The sequence below is a fragment of the Castor canadensis genome, chromosome 13 (genome assembly GCF_047511655.1).
Source record: "Castor canadensis chromosome 13, mCasCan1.hap1v2, whole genome shotgun sequence".
Taxonomy (NCBI): domain Eukaryota; kingdom Metazoa; phylum Chordata; class Mammalia; order Rodentia; family Castoridae; genus Castor; species Castor canadensis.
Window position 1 is genome coordinate 54,522,902 of NC_133398.1, and position 23,885 is coordinate 54,546,786.

The window sequence follows — 23,885 nt, forward strand, 5'->3', positions numbered from 1 at the left end:
TGTGGCAACCAAGTAAAGGCAGTAAAGATGATTACAAAGCAGAACATGGTAAAACAACAGCAAAAATATATTACTAATATACATGCAATTGAATTTTAGAAAAGTAAAATGTTTAAAGTAATTTCTATTAACTTTATCACAATAAAGATATAAAATACTTGTGATGGGATTTTTCGTGATAGGGTCTCACAAACTATTTGTCTGGGTTGACTTCAAACCACGATCTTCCTGATTCCTGCCTCCTGAGTAGTTACAATTTCAGGTGTAAACCACTGGCGCTGGGCCTAAACAAATTTTTTTTTTTTTTTTTTTTTTTTTTTGGGAGAAAGGGTCTTGCTATGTAGTCCAGGCTTGCTTGAAAATCTCTATTTAGCCCAGGCTGGTCTAGAACTTGCAATTCTCCTGCTTCTGCCTCTTGAGTGCTGAGATTATAGGCATATGTCAACATGCCTGAGTACGTAATTTTTTAAAATCATGTATTTACTTTTTCAACCCCTTCCTCCCTGGCAGTGCTGGGGTTTGACCTCAGGGCTTGTCCTTGCTAAGCAGGTGCTTTACAACTTCAGCGATGTCCCCAACCACTTTTACTTTCTTCAAACACTTTCTAATATACTCATGTGCAAAATTTAATGCATACCACTGAGCACAAACATAATAAATCTCTAGATGCCAAATGAAAACAAAGTACAATAGAATTGAGCTATCATGGTAAGTATTTGACCTGGATCAAATACTGTTGAGGAGACCTCAGATGGTGATATCTAAGTGCAGATGAAAATTTGGCCCAAATCCTTACATGAAATGTAAATACAGGAAACTGGGAGATAAAATTTGCTGAGTGAAAACATGAATATCTGAGCTTGTATATTAAGAGTTCTGAGCTTATATAGTAAGGGTTCTATAAATAAGAATCCTCTTCCCTTGTTTGAGGGTAGGAAAGAGGTCAAAATCCTAAAGCCATAGTACTAGGTTCAAAATGGAAACATGTGTTTGTAGAAACACAGGGAATCAATGATAATATTAGAGCTGGCTTACAACCAGTATATACTGGAAGGTTCAGGCAGACACAATCACCCTGCTATAATTTAAATCTAAAAAGTTCCCCAATAGTCTCATGTGCTAAAGGCTGTTCTCAAGGGCAGCATTATTGGGAGGTGGTAGAGCCTTTAAAGTCTGGGGCCCTGTGGAAGGTCTTTAGTTCACCGAAGCCATGCTCTTGAATAGAATTGTGAGACTCCATTCCTCATCCCCCTTCTCTTTCATTTCCCAGCCACGAAGGGGATCTCTTTTTTTGTCACTATCTGTTCTGGCCATGATATAACGTCACAAATAAAGCAATAGGGCCAAATAATCATAGATAGAAACTTCTAAGCCTGCGAGTCAAGTAAACCTTTCTCTTTGCAAATTGACTGTCTCAGGTACTTTTTATAGTCATGGAAAGCTGGTTAACACATATCCTCTAAAGGGAGACTTTCACAACAGAGAAAATGAATGGAAGAAAACCATTATGGAAAGTAATTCTCAAAGAAGTCAAACTTGGCCCTAACTATAAATAAATGAACAAGTTCAGAATAATGAATGATAGTCTACATACTACCCTGTTCAAAAGGAGACTAAACAGCAAAGAACTAGAGATAACAGAACAATTCAAAATAATTTTATAGCTAGCTTTTAAAGTGATTTTTTTAAAAAAATAGGTCATAAAATATAAATACATATATATGTAAAATGGTAGATTATGAAATAAAAGAAAAAGTAAAAAAATCAAACAATAAATCTAGAAAGGCTAACCAAACAAAAATTAATAAGATAGTAAATGAGAAAAGGATAGGAGGGTGAATATGGTGGAAATGTTATGTATACGTGCATGTAAATGGAAAAATAAGACCTGTAGAAACTATTCCAGGAATTGGGGGTTGACAAAGGAAAATATGGAAGACGTGAATTCTATTATGATATCGTAAGAACTTTTGTAAATGCCACAATATAACCCCAGGACAATGATAAAAAATAAGATACTAAATGAAATTAAAAACTCAATGTATTTAATAGAAATAGCATGTAGAAAAAACTAACAAAAATTGGTCAAATTAAAGACAATATAAGGGCACAAAAAGAAGGAAAGCAGTAGATATACAGAAAGTATGTTGAAATGAGAAATTCAGAAAACATCCAATAGAAGTTCTACATGGAACAAACTGAGAGAGGGATAGGGTCGGGGTGGTGGAGAATGGTCAAAACACAACAGCTCAAGATTTGATACCTGATGAAACTTATGAATAAGCAGAGTAAGAGAGGAACAAAATTGCAAGCATAGTAAATAAAACTAAGTTCACACTTAAAAACATCATGGTAACACTGCAGGATACCAAAGAAAGAAAACAAATATTTAAATCAGTCAGACTATGAAGAAAAATCACTAACAACTAAAGAATTGTGGAAAAACCACAGACATTTCATATCACAAAGATAAACAAGAAGAAAAACAAGCATTATCTTCCACATGCCACAGTATACTAGTCATAGATCTTAGTTGAAAGACCTATTAAAGAATATATTTTAGGAAGAAAACTCACAAGCAAGAAATGAAATAAAAAGGCAACAATAATGAAAGACATTGGCAAGTGTACACATAGCACTAAATAAAAATTTATTGTGTAAAGCAATCATAACAATATCGAAAAGAACGTGGAGCTAACATAAAATAGAATAACATAAGATAAAATTCTGGATCACAAAATGATTGTCAATCAAAGGAGGAATCCGTGTTAAAGGAGTTTGACTTCCAATTGCTGGAGGAGTATAGAGGTACCAATGAATTTTAGGCTTTGTCAAATATATGATGTATGCTATAATTTCAAGAATAGCCCTTTGGCAGGGTAAAATGAATCTCAGTGGAAGAGTAGTTGCCTACCATGCACAAGGTGCTAGGCTAAATCCCTGGCAATACACACACAAACACACACACATACACACACACACACACACACGAATACACATACACACAATCTTAAAGAATAGAAAGCAAGTCACACATGGTAGAGCACGCCTGTAATTTTAGCACTAGGGAAGGTGAGGTAGAAGGATCATGAATTCAAGGCTAGCCTAGGCTACACAGTTATATCTCTCAGAAAATAAAAGTGATAATAGCTACAAAAAAGACTGAAAATCCTAAAATAATAAAGAACAAAACGGAAATTCACCCAATTCAAGCAACATGAAAATAAATGTAAACTGTACAAAGAGATCACGATACGAAATGAAAAAAATTCAGTCAAATTATAGCCAGAAAACCAATTTTAAAATGCATAAAATAAAATATAAGCCAGGATATGCGTCTGTAGTCCCAGCCACTCAGGAGGCTAAAGCAGGAAGATAGCTTGAGCCCAGGGGTTCAACTCCAGCTTAGACAACATACTGACACTTTGTCTCAAGAAAAATAATTAAAATAAAATATACACCAAGAAAAAGACTGTGAGTAATAAAAATACCCATTAAATAATTATCAAAGGAATGATTTCTCAGAAAATATTTGTTCTAAATCTTTATGTATTCAACAATACCAGAAATAAAATTCTTTTTTATTTATTTATTTTTTTTTTTCATTTTTCTTTTATTATTCATATGTGCATACAAGGCTTGGTTCATTTCTCCCCCCTGCCCCCACCCCCTCCCTTACCACCCACTCCGCCCTCTCCCTCTCCACCCCCCCTCAATACCCAGCAGAAACTATTTTGCCCTTATCTCTAATTTTGTTGTAGAGAGAGTATAAGCAATAATAGGAAGGAACAAGGGGTTTTGCTGGTTGAGATAAGGAGAGCTATACAGGGCATTGACTCACATTGATTTCCTGTGCGTGGGTGTTACCTTCTAGGTTAATTCTTTTTGATCTAACCTTTTCTCTAGTTCCTGGTCCCCTTTTCCTATTGGCCTCAGTTGCTTTTAAGGTATCTGCTTTGGTTTCTCTGCGTTAAGGGCAACAAATGCTAGCTAGTTTTTTAGGTGTCTTACCTATCCTCACCCCTCCCTTGTGTGCTAAAGCTTTTATCATGTGCTCATAGTCCAATCCCCTTGTTGTGTTTGCCCTTGATCTAATGTCCACATATGAGGGAGAACATACGATTTTTGGTCTTTTGGGCCAGGCTAACCTCACTCAGAATGATGTTCTCCAATTCCATCCATTTACCAGCGAATGATAACAAGAAATAAAATTCTTAAAGTAAAAAATGAGTACTCTCTGTTTTCCTTCTGGCTATTTCTTCAAAAATTAGAAGTTTATAGTTTGACATTTAGACTTACATTTTTTATTTATATAAACACAAATACAGGGCAGGACATGGTGGCTCAGGCCTGTAATCCCAATGATTTTGGAGAATGAGATCAAGAGGATCATGGATTGAAACCAGCCCTGGCAAAAAGTTAGAGAGAACCCATTTCAACAAATAAACTAGTTGTGGTAGTTCACATCTGTAATCCCAGCTACTAGGGAGGCATCAATAGGAGGATCACAATTCTAAGCAGGCCCCAGGCAAACACATGTGACCATATGTGAAAAAAACTAAAGCAAAAAGGGTTGGGGGCATAGTTCAAGTAGTAGAGTACCTGCCTAACAAGTGTAAGGCCCTAAGTTCAAACCATAGTACTGCAAAAAAATAACATAAATACACATGTACAAAGACTTTTAAATTTTCGATGCTGTGATCCATATTTGTATCTTCTCACATAGATTACTAATTGTTAGAAGTATATACACAAGCACACACTTACATTCAACCACACAATGATTAAGTTCAGGTTAAGATTCTCATTTGTTTAGCTGATAACACAGAACCTACTGAAGCAAGATGGCCCCACAAAGTAAAAGCAAATATATTTCAACCTAGTAAGGATATGGAATATTTGAGAAACAACAGGAAAAAAATTTGACCTAACTGACATTTATAAAACATTCCACTCTACGAGCAGCAAGATAAATATTCTTTTCAAGTTCCACAGACCATTCACCAAGATAAAAGCACATGCTGGGCAATAAAACAATTCTAAATGAACCTGAAAAGTATCTAAATAATGCAAAACAACTTCTATGACCACAATATAACTAAATTAAAATTCAACATCAAAAAGATGTCTGGGAAATCCCTAAATGTTTTGAAATTAAAGAACCTACTTCTGACAAAGATTCTCTGTTGGACCAAACTTTAGTCAAGCTTCTGAACCTTCTCCTAGACCCATCTGTGCATTTCATTGTAAAATCCAGAAAACATGCTATGTCAGGTTAGCAAGAACACTTGTACCCCAAATCTGCTCATCCTGGATACCTGATTTAATGTTGTACTGTCTTCTAGGTAATATCTGATCACCCTGGCCTTTTAGCCAGAGTCTCCCTTACCCTGATGTTTCCTGTTTGTAATTTTCCATCCAATGACCCCTACCCTTCTCCTTGACTATAAACTCCCATTCACCCAGGCTATACATAGAGTGAGCCCAATCTCTAACCACTGCATGAATTCTTCCTTCTCATACTTTAACGAGTAGCACTGAATAATTTTTTAACACTTCTAAATACTTTCAAAGAAGAATCCAGGAGGAAGTAGAAAAGATTTTGAACTTAAAAAAATTAAAACACAGTATCTCAACAATTGTGAGATACAGCTAAGCAATATTTAGATACTTATAGTGTTATATGCTTACATCAGGAAAAAAGAAAGGTCTACAATGACATAAGCTTCCAATTAAAGAAGCTACAAAAGCAAGATAAATCAAATTGAGCACTTCTTCATTTATATATTGGGCATTTGGATGTCCTCTTTTATGAAATATCTATTCAAGCATTTGCTCATTTTCTGCAGGATTGACTATTCTTATTTATTCATAGGAATGCACTGCTCCAGTGTATTCAGTACTCTTTCTTGCACTGGTTTCAAAGAGCTTTCATCTACTTTGAATTGATATTTGTGAAAGGTGAAAGACATGAATCTAGTTTCAGTCTTCTACATGCAGATGTCTAGTTTTCTCAGCAATATTTGCTGAAGAGAATGTCTTTTCTCCATTGCATGTTTTGGCGCCTTTGACAAAATAAGGGGGGGTTATAGCTGTGTGGATATGTCTGGGTCTTCTATTCTGTTCCTTTGGTCTTTGTGTCTGGTTTTGTACCAGCGCCATCCTGTTTTTTATTGTTATGGCTCTGTAGTATAGTTTGAAGTCAGCTATTGTGATACTTTCAGTGTTTCTCTTTTTTCTCAGTATTTCCTTGGCTATTTGAGGCCTTTTGTGGTTCCACGTGAATTTCAGGTTGATTTTTCAATCTTTGTGAGGAATGTCATTGGAATTTTGATGGGGATTGCACTGAACATCTAGATTGCTTTTGGCAGTACAGCCATTTTCACGATGTTATTTCTGCCAATCCATGAGCATGGGAGATCTTTCCATCCTCTGATATCTTCTTCAATATCTTTCTTCAATAGTTTATAGTTTTTATTGTACATGTCTTTACTTCTTTTGCTGTGCTTATTCTAGGTATTTTATATTTTTTATGGCTACTGTAAATGAAGTTGTTTTCAATTATTCTTTCTCAGTCTGTTCATTGTTGGTATATAGAAAAGCTACTGATTTTTGCATATTGATTTGAGCTCACTAATATGAGGTACCTAGGATGGGCAGAGAGAGAAAGAGGCAGAGAGAGGGAGGAAATAGAGAATTATTGTTTAATAAGTACAGAGTTTCAATTTGAGAAATGAACCCTATCTAGGTTTAGGAAAACTTGTGTCCCTTTCTGGCTTCTATTAAAGATTCCCATCTGGGAATCTTGGCTTGGCTCTGGGGGAGGAAACTCCCATCTAGTATTTGTTTGTTGTGTTTAATATGGGAAATGCAACATTTAATATATTTGAAAGTCCTTTGGAAAAAACTTGGGGGGCCTGCTGAGAACAATGAGAAACAATGAGGTTCATTCTTGCCCCTAGGTGAGGCTCTTGCCATTGGGTAAGCTATTCTGTGGTTCTGAATGGAACTCTGCAAGACTCCCTGGAAAGAGAGAGAAGGGAAAAAGAAAGGAGTCAGGAAAGAAAGGAGAGATTGGATGGAAGAGGCTGAGGACCCCAAGAAAGGGGTCTCAGTCCCATTTGTACACCATCCCACAACTCATCCCACACCTCTCCAGGTGGAGTGCAGGACTCCAAAGTGCCTTCCTCCCTGCCTCTGACTCCTGCTCCTCCCCAGTGATAGTGGTGGAGGGAAGTAACTTTCTGTGTCTCAACTGTAACTGGCCCAGGCAGTGACCCCACTGAACTGTTGTCATATTTGCCAGGTCCCCAGGTACAGGGTCTGGTTTGGACTAGACGAGGATGCCAGATGGCTGCCTTCTTTTTTTACTCACAGGTAAAGGCAAGAAATAACGGCCAAGGGTCCTAATTCAGATCCCTCCAGGTCATGAGTCAAGGATAAGGCATAAATGAAAACAAACCAAAAGAAAACTTCCTATTTACCTATGACTAGAAGGCCTGAGAGTACTCTAAACTAATTGTTTATACATGTTGTTTTTATGCATTTGTCTATTAATCACTGGGCATAAATTTATTTTGCCTCTGGAATTCTAGAAAACAACCACCTGTCCCTGGAATTCCAGAAATAACCATGATTATTTCATTTTTCAGCTTTTCTCCTTTAAGGCATGCTTACAGTGACAATTTTGGCATCCTTAATTTATAAGTGGGGTGTGTGTGTGTGTGTGTGTGTGTGTGTGTGTAAACATCTTTGGGATGGACTGCAAACTGCCATAAATGTTATCTGAAGTCAAATCTAAGTAAAATGCAGGCATTTAGGAACTAACTGTCAGTTTCAGACTAGGGGCAAAAGGAGCTGTTTTAAACTCAAATGGCAGCCTATAGAGGGGATCCTGGAATTTGGGTGTTTGGACAAATTACCTTAATCTGTGTCATTCTCTCATAACTGTAATTTAGATTTAACTTTTTTTTTTTTGTAATATGTGGGTGCATTAAAATATGTGGTTTTTTGTAAATTGTTTTTGTACAGGGAAACAATTTAAGATGGCTTTCTTCTTGGTTCTTCATTAAAATACAAGGCTACTAAGAGCATTTTATTCTTTTAGGGAAAATTTTTGCTTAAGTTCAAAGTTTTATAAAATATCTCAAAATGCAAAGTAGAAGAAGAGACAAAAAATATCAGCAAATAGAAAAGACAGGTATAGAAAAGTATTGGGGGCATTTCTTTTCTTTTGAAAAAGAAAGTTAAAAGGAAAAGGAAGTAATTTTGAATGAGAAAGGATTTTTCAGGATATGCTCTGCCCTAAAGGATTGTTCCAAAATGGAAAAAGAAGGATAGAGACAAAACCCACAAGGCTCAAAAGATGTTCAAAGAGTATAAGTAAGACTTTAAATGTATATAAAAAATGGAGATTATAAAAATCTTACTGTGTGATTCTGTTGACTGTAATCTAAGAGTAGCCTAAAAGATAGTCTAAGGTTGAATTTTAATGTACTGATGTAAAACTAAAAGTTAATTCTCTACGTCTATAATAATAAGGCTATCTTAAAAACATTGTTCCATTCTTACTAACATTTGTAAAACACTGGCTTAAAAGAAACGTTTTTTTTTTTATCAAGACAACTGCTTGTGTTCTCTGTTGAATTTTGTCAGGGTTTTGACTACTTAGGAAACTAAGTCTAATCTTTATGAAACTTCATTTGAGGGTCTGTTTATGTCAAGCCTTCTTAAATGACCACCTCATAATTATGGTTAATGATAATTTTTAAGTGATCCTAATACAGTTAAGCATCTTATATGTCTGTGACTAAAAATGCGTGGAGCTGTGTGTCTATACTTTATCTGAATGTTGTACAAATGTTTACAGAGTTATATATGTGTAGGTCTAGTACATAAGACAGCCAGCTGAGGCTGTTTTATTCACAATGTGAATCTAAACCTCCTACATATACAAATGGTCAAGCAGACTTTCAATTCCTGCTATTTATACACAGACAGGAGAGCCACGCAATTTGGGCAGCCCAGGTACACTACCTCAATCTTTCTTGGCTGAGTAAGCATTGTCATATCTATGAGATGCAGCTGATTTTTAAAAAATGTGGAGCTATTTGGGGTCACCGGTACTGCCCACTAACTTGTGGGAGATCTAGGGTTTTGATTTTTGTCAGTGTTGTACATATGTTATCTTACCTAGCCAAATATTCAAGGTTTTATTCCAAGAGTAAAAACTAAGTATGTGTGACATCTGCTAAACTATGATGCTGATATTTGCTGGCTCCTTTGTATGTTAAATGTATTTGTGCTCTCCAAGTATATGAACTTTCTAAAATGCATAGTTTAGGAAAACATTGTACAAACTGGTGTCCTGCAAATTAAAACTCTTAATAATGTTAGGTTTTTGTAGGTTTGTAACAAGAAAAGTTCAATGGTGCTGATGTAATGCTGACAATCACAATTATTATCCTAAAATGTTGCATGCAATGGAAATAGCTAGACTGTTCTGTCAATTAATACAGTGTTTTTCAATATTTTGACCATAAGTACCCTAAGGTTTTTTTTTTTTTTGTCTTTACAGTTCTGAACTTTCTGGAGCATTTGTAATAAAAACTTTGGAAAACGACTCTAGCAAGTACTTATCTATCAAACAGGCTAGAATTTTTTAAAATATTTGCTTTTGTTGAGGATTTGTTTTGTATTTTCCTTATAAAATACTGTTGTTGGTGAGAATCCGCAGAAGTACACTTTCTAACAAAAACAGCCTGAAAAAACATTTTTGAAATGCTAAGATATCCCCTGTAAAACGGAATTAGATTTAAAAATAGACTTCAGGTAAGCTTAGCCTAAGAGCCAACTTCTTCTAAGTCACTTTGTTGCTTAAATTTTATATTGACACTGACTTCCACCAGACCTATTATTTCCTCTCTGGCGAGGGGTTAGAATAGACCAAAAAGGAGAAATCCCATTCTGACAATCTTCAGAGACAAACAGTGTGGAGAAAAACTTCTCAGAAAATGGGGGAAATTGTCAAAATCTAAATGGAGTCACTTGGGCTAGCCCTCTAAATGTAAATAAAGCCAGTAGGTTTTAAAGAAGGAGTTCTTATATGTGTGTGGCTATCTGACCTTAAAGCCCTTCTAAGGCAGTTCTGACAAAAGGTAAATTTATAATTTTGGTTAAGACCTTCTAGAGATGAAATGACTATTTCTACTGGTTTTAAACATCCTTTCAATAGCTCATGCTCATGGAGTCATTAACTCCATCTTGCATTTTACATTATAATGGTGTTTTTAGTTTTAGACTTAAACAATGGGATTTTTTTAATATATGTCAACTATTTCTCCATTTTTCATGTACTAGTTTGTCAATGGCTATTGAAACCAACAAAGCCAGATTGCTGACACCCTAATTTCCTCAAGATTAAGGAATGTTTAAGCATAAGAGAGGAATGTAGCATGTGCTTAAAAGCTGCTTTTTTGCTGAGAAAGAACCGACTCCTTAATTAGGCCCATTAATTGACTAATGGAAGAAAACAGTGATGATTGTGATGCACCTTTTCCAATCAAACAGAAGAAATAAATTGACAGTAGGGAAAAATGTAACCAGGATTGCAAAAGAGGAAGACTTTTGGTTGGAGCCAGCTTGTGAGCTGGACAGTTTTCTGTGCTTATTATTCAAACTGACATTTTCACCCTTTGTCTCTCTCCACAAGGAGGTGATGAAAATGCTTTGGAATTAAAGATCGGGGTTGCAAGCACTGTAAAGGCACTAAGTGCTACTGAATTGGATGCTTTATAATAAAACCAGCATGTAATTCATATGTCATTAATGGTCATCTAAAAATACATTTGTTGTAAAAATATGTCACCATTGGCAGATAGTTTTTTTCCAAGAATTTTATTTCTACTTCATTAGAAAAATGCAGTTCCTAAAATCCTCATTTGACTGCAAAAAAAAATATTGGCTGAACTTTCCTAAGATAATGTTTTAATTTTAGCTATTTAGACAATTATTATTAAATATTACACAGTATTCTTTTAAACTATAGCTTACAGATATTTAACATTTAGCCCAAGAGAGTAGAAAGTACTCTAACTTGAATGATACCATTGATCTATAGCTTGTTTACTTTCCATAATTAATTAAGAATATTTGGGGTAAAATGTGGACTTCTTTAAAACTAAGTTGTAGTTTTTTATTATGAATTTTACCACTGAAACCAGCACTGACTGTCATCAGTGACAATCTCAATGATCACAATTCTCAATATCAACCAGGAAAAACAACAGTAACTCTTTGCAAATATTTTGAATTATCATGGCTATCTTTATACATAAAACAAAATTGCTAAAAGGAATGGGTAAAGGGTAGGGGGACTAATGCTTTACTGTTATATAAAGAATTTATATAGTTTCTGCTGGGTATTGGGGGGGAGAGGGAGGGGGCGGAATGGGGGGGTAAGGGAGGGGGTGGGGGCAGTGGGGAGAAATGAACCAATCCTTGTATGCACATATGAATAATAAAAGAAAAATGAAAAAAAAAAGAATTTATATTTTAAGGACATTGGGAAAATAATAAGGGTTTTTAAATGGGAGAGTCATGTTCAGAACTCTTTTGTGTGTGTGTGTGTGTGTGTGTGTGTGATTATTTTGGGGGAAGAAACAGAGAAGGGAGGGAGAAAGGAAGAGAAGGAAGGGTGGGAGGAAGGGAAGCAGTAGGAAGGAAGGAAGGAAGTTTCTTTTTGTGGTGGTGGAGATTGAACCCACAGTTTGTCCTTTGCTTTATCACTGAGCTACCTCCCCAATCCCTCAAATTTATATTTGAAAAGATCACTTTGTGGTATTGATGGAAAATTAAATGGATTAGAGGGGATAACATTAGATGCAGGTATTTAAAATTTCATCCTAAATGCAAATCAAAACCACACTAAGATTCTACCTCACCCCTGTCAGAATAGCCATCATCAAAAACAGCACCAAGAACAAATGTTGGCAAGGATACAGGGAAAAAGGAACACTCATACACTGCCGGTGAGAACGTAAGCTAGTACAACCACTCTGAAAAACAATATGGAGGGTTTTTACAAAACTAAACATAGATCTGCCAGATGATCCAGCAATCCCACTCCTGGAGATATACCCAAAGGAATGCGACTCAGGTTACTCCAGAGGCACCTGCACACCCACATTTACTGCAGCACTATTCACAATTGCCAAATTATAGAAACAGCCAAGATGCCCCACTACTGACAAATGGATTAAGAAAATGTGGTATTTATATACAATGGAATTTTACTCAGCCGTGAAGAAGAATGAAATCTTATCATTTGCAAGTAAATGGATGGAACTGGAGAACATCAGCTTAAGCAAAGTTAGCCAGGCTCAGAAGGCCAAAAATCCTATGTTCTCCCTCATATGTTGATCTTACCTAAAACAAATGCAGTAATATTATTGGACATGGGTCACATGCTAAGGGGAGAAACCCAAGAGGAACAGGAAAAGGTAAGAAACCCAAAACTTGAAAGTGTTTGATATGCCCACTGTAGAGGAGCTAATATATTATCTTAAACTGACAGAGGTCACTATGAGAAGGTGACCGGGAAGTAGTGAAGAGGTCTGGTAGAGATGAACCAATTCGGGTTGTAATACACACGTGCATGGAAGCAATGCTAGGAATCTCTCTGTATAGCTATCCTTATCTCAAACTAGCAAAAACGCTATGTCTGTCTTATTATTGTTTATGTCTACTCTTCAACAAAACTAGAGAAGAGGGTAGAACAGGTTCTGCCTGGAAATGAGGGGGGCAGGGAGCAGAGGGGAGAAATGGCACAAACAACATATGCACATATGAATAAATGAATAAACAAAAAATAGTAAAATTTTATCCTAATAGACCAAGGATGAATAGCAATAGATACACTCTAGAGATATTTGTGATATGGAATCTTAAAACATGATACAGGTTTTAATGAGGAGATAGAAAGAATGATAAAACACTTATAACACCCTAGATTTCTTGTTTGAACAAACTGGTAAATCTTATTTCCACTTACTGATTATGACATACTAGAGTAAACTTGTAGAAGATCATGCATTTGGTTTGAGACATGTTGTATCTGAGTGAGCCATCAAGAGGGGATGTTACCTAGACATTTGGATATATGGTGTAATTCAGAAACAGGAGTCTGTGCTTGAAATATAGAGCTGGAAGTCAATCAGCAAGAGCTGATAACTGAAATCACCAGAACAGATTAGGCTGTCATAAAAGATTATAATATAGAAATGACTATCAGGAGGTACAAAAATACTGTGATAGTAAACAGCTAATTTCAGGGGCAAAGATGAAAAAGGAGGATATGAAAAGATGGTCAGACATGCAGAAACAAAACCTGAATAGAACAGTGCCAAAGAATTGAGGGGAAATTTGTTTTAAAGGGGGATATGATCAACTCTGTAAAATGTGGTGAGAATTAGAGCAAGATGTAAAGTATCCGTTGGTTAATTACTGTTTACTGAAAGGTTTACCTAGATTTCTCTGCCTTTGGTTCAATTATGCTTCACAAATTAGAGTTTACCTTGTTGACTGATAGGGACTAAATTTAAATTGTGTCTACTCATAACCCATATGTTGAATCCCTAATCCCTAATATGATAGTATTTGGAGACAGGGCCTTTGAAAGATAATTAGGGTTAAAAGGAACCTTCAGGCTGGGATGAGTGGCTTTTTAAGAAGGGAAAGAGACTGCTCTCTTACACAAGTGATGATAGAGATGAAGTCATCTTCAAGCCAAGAGGAGGGCCACTCACAAGGAACTTTGGTCTTGGACTCAGTCAATGGCATTCTGCTGTAGTAGCCTGAGCTGACTAATAAGTTGATCATTCATACCTCATGCATATTCTGGAATTAGTTGTTTTTCTACAGAATGGCTTATAAACATTAGAGGCAGTAAACTTTCATTTACTTAAATAAATTATTACATCAGAATATGCCTGGTATAATCAATGATCAATTTATCGGTTTAGTTACTTATTTGCATTCCTTTTTGTTCCTACCAGAATCTTGGTGAATGCCACAATTATAGTGAACATTTGGGTAAATGCTTTGTAAGTAGTTTATGTACAGAATTTTATTCAATACATATAAATAAGGAAGTGTAGGTTAGAGAGAGTTAAGTAAAACTGCTGAGAAAGGACAAGTAAATTAAGGCTACTAAACTAAAAGATCTATTAATCAACCAATGCATTTCTCTAGGACTAGAGAAAGACTTGATAATGTTATTCCTTCCCAAAAAGATGTATCAATAGAAGGAAAGAAAAAAACTATATATAATACTTCAGTTTATACATTACTACACAAATCTCTTCTTAATCTCTCAATTACTACCTTAATTGAGGCCCTCAAGACATAAAGTGGAATCTTTAGCTCGTATTCCAGATACTAGTCTTTCTACATTCCACAATGTACCAGCAATGTACCCTAACTTTCTGTAATTATACAACATGCATATTCCACTTTATATACTGAAGGAACAAAATGCCATAACATACAGGATCCTACCATAGTTCCTACATAGCCACTTAGTTTCTGGCAGTCAGTTCAAAGTGTCACCATTCATCTCAAAATCTTGCTTCAGTTTCATTCTGTTCGCAAGCAAACAGCAGAGAGATTTTCTTGTGTCATGTGACTGTTGTTCTGGTATTATTGTTCTTATCACATTTTGCCTTTCTTCTGTGAAAAGCTGTGAGGTCTGATAAAAAGGGTGACATTATTTCTCTTTGTTTCCCTGTGTCTAGTAGAGTATGTATTTGCAGCACTTTACATAGGTTTATAGATTAGTATAAGTCTGAAATTATTGAGCTATTACAAGTTCCTGATTTATCTGGCCAATAATAAAAAAAATGTTGATGGATGTCATCACACCTAGGAATCCTAATAGAAATTGATAATTGTGTAATGTATGATTTGCTAGGTTACAGAGCTTAACTTCTTGCTGTATTTGAACACCCTTCTTATAACTTCTGTATAACTATTTTGAAAGAATATCCACATTTTTTGAGGATGGGGTGTCTCTCTATGTTGCCCAGGCTAGCCTTGAAACTCCTGGACTCAAAAACTATCCTCTTGCTTCAACTTCCCAATAGCTGGGTACATGCTACAAAACCCAAACACAAATGTCTTTATAATGGTGCTTTCATTTAGGGAAACATTAACATGTTGGACTCTATACGTTCTAAAATCTATTATTTAGCATTAGTAAAACAATATACTCAACTGAACAAGAAAGCAGCATAAACCCACAGGCAGTTCTGAAAGCTTTTCTTGCTTCTTATTATCTACTATCCAAAGAAGTAGTAAGCATCTAGCTTACTATCTAGCATTCATCTCACTGGCACACACAAGTACTCCTAGACTGAACTTCCTTAGAGTTTAAAACAATTGTTCTTCAGTAAATGGCTGAATATTCAGCCTCTAGTTTAGTGCCTGGTTATGAATTATACTGTTTAAATGCTCTATGATGAATAAATTAAAGCCTATGAATGTTTCCTACGTAAATACTGAAGAAGCCAGCCAATTTTATCAGTTAAAAATTAATAATTTCTTGGTCTTTTGTTAAAATATACTTATAATATGTAAGTAGATGTATTTCATAAATCTAAATGAAATACTATAGGTACTTTCTTCCACAGAAAATGTCAAAGTACTTAGGTTTCTATATTATAGTGACAACTACTATTTCTGACCATACTAAAATGGTATAAAAACTGTAATATCAGTCAGTAGTAGAATCATATTTATAAACCATATTTTGTAAGCTGTAATGTCTTATTACAAATCAAAGTTAACTTAACTTTTAAGATCGGATTTGGAAATAGGCTTTAAATTTGGTTTCAAAGTAGGAGTAGTAGTAGTATATCTATATTTAAGCATTAAAGTAAAAGACATTTATGACTGAAGAAATAGTGATAAATCTTATCCTTAAATACTTAAGGCTAAGTGTGAAATGAGATGTTAATGTATAACATAAAAATAAGACTGTCAGGCCCATAGAAAGAAGCTGAAACTCCTGGTTCTAACAAGAAAGAGTAAAAATGTATTTTTCGCTATTACTCCTGCTAACATAAACACCCTGAAAATAGTACATATAACAAACAAATAACTCTGAAAGAAGGTGAGAAGAAAAATAGATAGGAACTTCAGGAATAGAGGAATAATTCATAGTGGTCAGTTTCCTATGTTTTCTTCATTTTCACTAAATACCCCAAACTAGGTCCTAGAGAAACCCACAACTCAGAACACAAACCAAAAAAGTCCCAAAGAAAGCCTGCTCTCTTTAGCAAAAGGACCAGAAATAGAGCAGATAAGCAGGACAGGAATCTTGTTGACCTGCCTTACTCCAGTCACACAACACTGGAGGAAAACGAAACAAGACAACTTCAAAGAAACATGGATTACTAGGAAAAAGTAAAGGGACCGGAGGTGGGGGAAGAAAGGAAGGTAAGAGAGGGTAGTTTGGACAGTGAATATGACTGAAGTATGATACATGCATGTAAGGAAATGTTGTAAACCATCAATAAATCCAATAAATACACATTAATAATCACAATTTTAAAAATCTAAAACTATGCTCTCTACAGCAATGAAAGCAGAATGAGAAGAGTGAACTTTCACTTCCCAAAATGGCAGCATGGAAAAATAAAATTTACTTCTATACACTAACAATGTACAATTAGAAACCAAAATAAAAATTAAAATACCATTCACAATAATTCCAAAAATCAAATTCTTTGCTACAAATCGAACAAAGGATTTTCTTTGAGACAGGAGCCCATTGTGTAGCCCAGATTGGTCTGGGGCTACACAGCCCAGGCTGTCTTTGAATCCCTTGTCTCTGCCTCCCAAGTGCTAGGATTATAGGTCTGTACCACCACACCTAGCTAACAAAGGTAGTTGATATATAGAATCTGTAAGCTAAAACTATAAAACACTAATAAAAGAAATTCTCAATAAATTAAGAGACATGTTGTTTTTATGGAAATGTAAACTCAACATCATTAATATGTTAAGTCTCTCTGTACTGAACTCTGAGTTTCAGCACAATTCCAATCAAAGTTCCTGCCTGATACCTGTAGTTGTAGATAGCTCAAAATGGATCACAGAGATCTGGGCACCAGTGGCTTAGGCCTGTAATCCTAAACACTTGGGAGACAGAGAACATGAAGATCAAAGTTCAAGGCCAGCCCCGGCAAAAAGGGAGACCCTATCTCAAATATACTCAACACAAAAAAGGGCTGGTGGAGTGACTTAAGTGGTAGAGTACCTGCCTAGCAAGCATGCAGACCTGAGTTCAAATCCCAGTACCATCAAAAAATCAACAGCAAAAGTAACAAAACCATGGTAACAAATAAGTAAAACCCAGTACTACAAAAAAAAAAAAAATCACAGAGATAAAAACAGAATATGAATCTATAAAAGATTATAAGAAAACATGGGATAAAATGTTCATCCTAGATATGACATCAAAGCCATGACCGATAATTTTCATCAATTTTTTTTTTGCCGTGTGTAATATAAGGCTAAGACGATGAAAAAGGTAATCTACAAAATGAGAGAAAATATTTGTAAATCACATATTTGCTGATGGACTTATATACAGTCTATATAAATAAGAACTTCTAAAGATTAACAGTAAGAAACAATTATCATTTAATTTGTTTAATAACCAACCATTTTAAAAATGGGCAATAGATTTGAAAACACATTCATCAAAGAAGACATAAAGACAGCATAAAAATACAGTATTATTAGCCATGAGGGCAGGGCAAATTAAAATCACAATGGGATACTAATACATACCTAACTGAATTTTTTAAAAATATCTACAACACCAAGAGTTGACAGGAGCAAATGCACTCTCATGAATTGTAGTGGGAATGAACATGGAATAGCTACTTTGGCAAATAGTTTGCTGGTTTCTTATAGAATTATACATACAGTTATGACCCAACAAAGCAACTTGGATATTTAACTAAAAAAATCAAAATGTTATGCTCACACACAAAAACCATGAGAGTACCTTTATTATAACTGAAAAAAAGCTAGAAAAGACACAACTATTCTTCAGTAGGTAGATAAACAAACTGTGGTACATTCATAAAGTGGAATAACATTTAGCAAAAAAAAAAAAAAAGGAAGAAACTAAATGAACCAACCCAAGTGATTGTCAATGGCATTATACTGAGTAAAGGAAGACAGCTTTCAAAAAGTTATAGTCTATATGATACTGTGCATATGATGTTCTAAAAAGGGAAAAGCTACAGAGAGGAAGAATAAAATCAGTGGCTGCCAGGTAAACGGGTATTGAGGGGTTTGGACTACTAAGGGGGCAGAACAAGAAAATTCTTTGACATACTGGAACTATTTTACACCCTGATTGATATGGTAGCTATTCAAATATATACATGTGTTGTAATTTGTAAAACTGCACACTAAATGTCTATGTACTATATAAACATTTAAGAAAATAAAGCAAAAATTGTCCACCCTCATCAGTAAGCAAATTTTAGTGAATAAAAGACTATGCTGTAATTCTTGTTGTTCTGTCCTGATAATTTCTGAGACTTTTCATTTTTGATACCACATTTTTAAAAGAATTTTTAATAGTGAACATGTGTCCACATAAGCAACTTGAGAGGAGAACATTTGTCTGAAGTTCTCATTTCATTCACCAAAGCAGAGTACCTAATACATAGCAGTAGCTTCAACAGATTTGTTCACTAAACAAGCTTTTCACAAAACAACCCAACCCTCTGCTAGGAAACTATTAGTACATAATTTAAAATGTATTCAATTCTTTGGCATTCATTATAAAAAAAATTAATTATCTTTTACTAAAGTTAAGACTGATCTGAAAAATAACTTTTATAAATAGCTAATTTACACAAATGCTTTTGAACAGATTTTAGGGAAAATCTTCCACAATATAATAATGATAGCATTTTATTCAGAGTTCTTTATAATGTACAAACATTGCTGAGTGAACAGACCAGGATTCTAAGAGGTCCCTAACGTTCTCTAAAAGGCCTTATTGCTTTTTCTTTAGTTCTATTTTCTTAATAAGTAAAATAAACCCCCCAAATGAATCACTGATAACTAATCTCTACCTGAATTTTCTTGACTATATTAGGTCTCACAACTAGGTAGGATTAGGTCTCTAACTTAACTGACTTCATCCAAAATTAACTTTCTTATTTTTGGAGACAAAAAATGTCATTAAAGATCATCAAAGAAAGTATTCATACATACAATATTCAACGTGGATGAACCTTAGAAACATTTTAAGTGAAAGAAACAAAGGACCACGTATCAACTGATCCCATTCATTGAAATATCCAGAACAGGCAGATCCATTAATCTATAGAAAGTAGATTAATAGTTAGTTGCCTAAGACTGAGAAGGATGGATGGAAGGGGTCTGACAGCTAAGTTGTGTTGCTTTTGGAGAGGTGATGAAAATATAAAATTAATTGTAATGATGGATGGTGTACAACTCTTTGAATATACTGAAAGCCATTGAACTACATACTTTATACAGGTGAATTATATAGCTTCTGGATTATATTCCAAAAAAGCTATTTAAAAGTCATGAGGAAATGTTTTTGAAACAAACCTATATAGTCTATAAAACAGTTTTCAAGATAAGTAACTTCATTATCAGCCTCAAATATTTAGGACTAATAGAACATACTATACTTTAAGAGGTAAATCAGAGTGTACACTTAAATCTGGGATGGTCATTTCCTAAAAAGTTTATCATTATATAGAAAAGCTTGCAATCAGAAGTTACATGTTATTATATAGTATATAAAACAACTTTCTGATTTATAACTCTGAAAATTCAGTGATATTTAATTATAGTATGCCATATGATGCTAAATTCTAGCAAACTAAAAGACATACACAGGCTTTCAACAAATTTTGTGGTCCAAATGTCAAAAATTAACTCTAAATGAGAAATAGTTAAATAACAAAAGAGGCTAATTATTTTGGTCTAACTCTTCTTTGTCTCAAAAAAAATAAAGTGTTCTTTCTTTGCCAGGCTGAATATTATAGCCTGTGAATTATAAGATCAAGCAAGAAAACTGTATGTTTTCTAAAATATGAGTATCCTTCATCAAGTCTGATACTTAGGGCAGCTAAAAGACCTATGTGGAGGGATCAGCATTAAGCCCAAAGGACAGGCAGTGCACAGCAAGAAAGAAAGCAATTCCCTCGTGTCTTTTGCAGGTCACTACCAAGGACCATGTTAGCAGATCCACACCAGACCCTTAACAGGCAGTTCTGCTGCTACCAGTAATTAGCTTGGACAGCTCTGGCTCCAAGAGTAGCAGCAAGGCTACACCATAATGAGCTCAGCTGGGATTAGCAGGACAGGGCAGGGAACCAAGAGAGCTCAGGCATTCTGCATTGCGTATATATCTAGGAGATCAAACAAGGATGGCTGGCTAGGTTATCCCCTCTCCACCTCATTCCAAAAATGAAGCACGGCAGTGTCTAAAATACAGGCTAATGAGGAGCGACACCTCCAACAGATGAGAGCCACATTAATTAACACAATCCCTAGATCATATTATACAGTTTCTGTTAAAGCTAGTGAATGTGCAACTTGTTATTGCATAATACATACACATAGATAGATATGTGTATATATATTCTAAAAGGCAGTCTTTTGTCATTGCTACTTTTATTGACAAAATCCAGATTATCTCATTTCAAATTTTATAAGGCATTTCTCTAATGGCCTTTAAGCCACAAAACACTTTCTCCCAAATATTTATCCAGGTCCATATTGTTAAAAAAAGAAAAGAAAAGAAAAGAAACTCACTTTTGAATCAGTAGCTCCTGGTTTTCCCTTTTGAAATATGCCAGCTCATTCCACACAGCATCAGAATCTTCTTGTCGAAGTTGTTGGGGATCTGCTCTCTTTATTTTTCGGATTTCAATCCTATTTTAAAAATAAAATAGTTGTTTTCCCTCTGCATACTTGAAGTTTCCAATTGCTAATTCAAGTTCACTATTTATTGGATGAATTTCCTAAAAACTAAGCGTGTAGAAATTAAAATCCTGTATCATAATTTCTCAAAGCTAAACTGTTACCATGGAAAGCAAACTTTGAAGCAGATACACGATATTCAGGTTTAGTTCTCTCATTCATGCTAGTACAGTACAGTAGTTATAAAAATAATGCTGTAGGACTATAAACATCTCTGAAAACAGACTAGAAGCTGTCAACTCATCTAGAATCTGCTGCCACCCAATCTACTGTAGTAGTGTGCCTTATTTTAGAATACACTATTAAGAGTGAGAATGTCAGAAAGTAGATTTCACTCTTGCAGTAATTACTGAAAAGGCAGGTGAGCAGAGGTTAAAGCTAGGATACATTACTTTATCACTGCTTTGCTGACACGCAATTTAAAATACTTTCCACTCATCAAAGAAAATATTAGATGTAACAATTATCTACAAGTGACGCCAAATGCCCTTTACATTTTCATTTTCTGTTCATAAAACAAACTCTTGATTTTATTTTTTAAAAGTGCTGTACTGGCCAATTTAGAAACATTATTTCTCTATAGAACAGACCAATGTGTATCATCAACACTGCCCTAAAGGATCCATCTCAAAAGATGAGAGGGTAGTAGATTTTCTGTACTCATTCAGTCCTTTGCCCTCTGTTGATACTGTTAACAGGGGAGCCACTTACGACTAACCAAGATCTGAACACCTGTTCAGAGCAATTGAACCGAGACCGCCAATTCATTCAGATAAGCTGGAGAACAAACTGATGGATAGTAAAGATCTTCAAATTGCATATTATGTTGAAATAGTTTTAAGATAGTTAACTACATATGAATTTCATATTTCTCCTGTCTTTCCATTAAAACTCAAACACATTTGGGGTTATAAAAATTTTAACACCAGCATTTAACTTATTCAAAGGCAGTTTTTCAATAATATGGATATTAGCTGCTTTTTCTTTAAATACATACTTTATTAGGTTGTTACATTAATAACAAAATGTATACAATAACTTATAATCACTGACTGCTAATGACATCTGTAAAGGAAAGGAAAATCTATTGTTATGGCTAGCACATTACTGTTTTCATTTGTTATGCTCTCCATTTAAAAATTCACAATAAAGATTTGACTACCAAATAATTTCTTTAAAACCAAACAAAAGTCATTAAAACACCTATATAATGCTCCACCATTCCATCTAATATTTAGGGAAATGTCTTTATGAGCTATGTAACTCACATGCCACTGTCTTCTTCCCACTGTTTTAATTGCTCTTTTATTGCCCTGTAGTTGGTCTGTAACATCTGTAGCCTTTCCTTGCGTTTTTCATGGGCATCTCTTAGCTCATCATTTTCTTGGCTCTACAGAACACAAAAAGCAAGTTTATAAGTTTGAAGAAAGTATTTCAAATAAAATGTCATCCATTTAAGTGAATTTGAAAGAAATAGTGTGTAAACATTAATGCATTTACAACATGTACATAAGCAAAAGAAAGGAAAGAATTCTGCAAGTTTCAGAATATGTTTGTTTGATAAATTCTATCCACTCATTGCATTTTAATGCTGCTTACATAATTTCAAAATTTTGCTGTCAAATTAGTTCCATTCCTTTCTTTGTTGTCAGTTAACATAAATACAAATATTCCTGTTTTATAAATTTTTAATTTTATTTTTTTAACAACACAAGGATTTGTCCATAGGTGAAGGATGATGTTTTGTTAAAAATGCAAGGACATTAATCAAGTATCATCAATTCTTCAGGCCGTGACTACATGATGAATATAATAAAGCACAAGGATTTCACAGAAGGAAGAAAATAAGGCTGAACCTATATTAAAAGTAGCATAATTTAACTTTCTGAGGTTCTACAATGAAGAACTACAAGGGGAAAAATAAGCTAAGCACTTTTAAAAAATCTTTTTATTAGTATATGATAGTAATACAGGGGGTTTCACTGTGACATATATATGTATATATATAGTACCCCAATTTGGTTTATCCCCTCCATTATTCTCCCTCTTCCCCCACTCCCCTTTTTAAAAATGCCTTTGACAGGTTTCAATGATTCATATTTATACATGTATAGAAAGTAGCAAAATACCAAGGCAAAACCCCAGTAAACAATAAACAGATACTTAAACAAAGGACAGGAATGTAAAACAGGTCATGTTAAGGGAAGGGTAATGGTAGGAGGGAGAGGGTAAATGAGGAAACTTAGTACTCCTGAAGAAGTCATACAATAGCCAGTCCAAACATTACTTTGTTGTCTCAACACCTAGGTTATACACACAGTGAACAACTTCTAAATGTATATAGCACATTTAGATAAATATTCATTAGATACAGCACAAACTTAGAAAACCCTAATTCTTAGTACTCAGCAGATATGTTACCATTACTTATGAACTGTTTCTCAATGAAAATTTCAAATAAAAAAACTTATTCATACTTCTGTCTGAATGAACTTGCATGTTTTTTTGCTGAGAGAATTTATAGGGACTTGAGACGCATATGACAATCAGAAACACTTGAATTACATTGTTGGGGTTTTGTTTTCTTTGTCAGTTGCATAATCTTAACACATTTCAAATTAATTCAATTTCTTTTTCTGGACAATATGGAAAACAAAGGCCTAAAGGGAGATGGACTGGCACTATGCCTGCCCTAGAGGCACAAAGCAAAAGTTAGCTTCTTTTACTCTCTCCTCTTCTTGGGTGTTAAATATTGATGCTATTATCCCTTAGAATCCACTATTTTCTTGATCATTTTCCTCTCATGTAAATAGTGAAAGAACAGTACAGAGTCTGCA

At 34.7% G+C, this 23,885-nt stretch overlaps 1 protein-coding gene across 16 annotated transcripts in view; it reads right to left on the minus strand.

Moving 5' to 3' along the window:
* Cntln (centlein) overlaps positions 1–23,885 on the minus strand; it is a 314,618-nt gene that overhangs the window by 122,188 nt on the left and 168,545 nt on the right. For all 16 annotated transcript variants that reach the window (XR_012440429.1, XR_012440430.1, XM_074051749.1 and 13 more), the window contains 2 exons: positions 22,317–22,438; positions 20,881–21,000 (listed from right to left, as the gene is read on the minus strand). Coding sequence is in view for 14 of the 16 variants with exons in the window: in XM_074051749.1 (XP_073907850.1) it covers positions 20,881–21,000; positions 22,317–22,438 (242 nt within the window). In the remaining 2 variants the exon portion in view is untranslated. The remainder of the gene's footprint in view (positions 1–20,880; positions 21,001–22,316; positions 22,439–23,885) is intronic.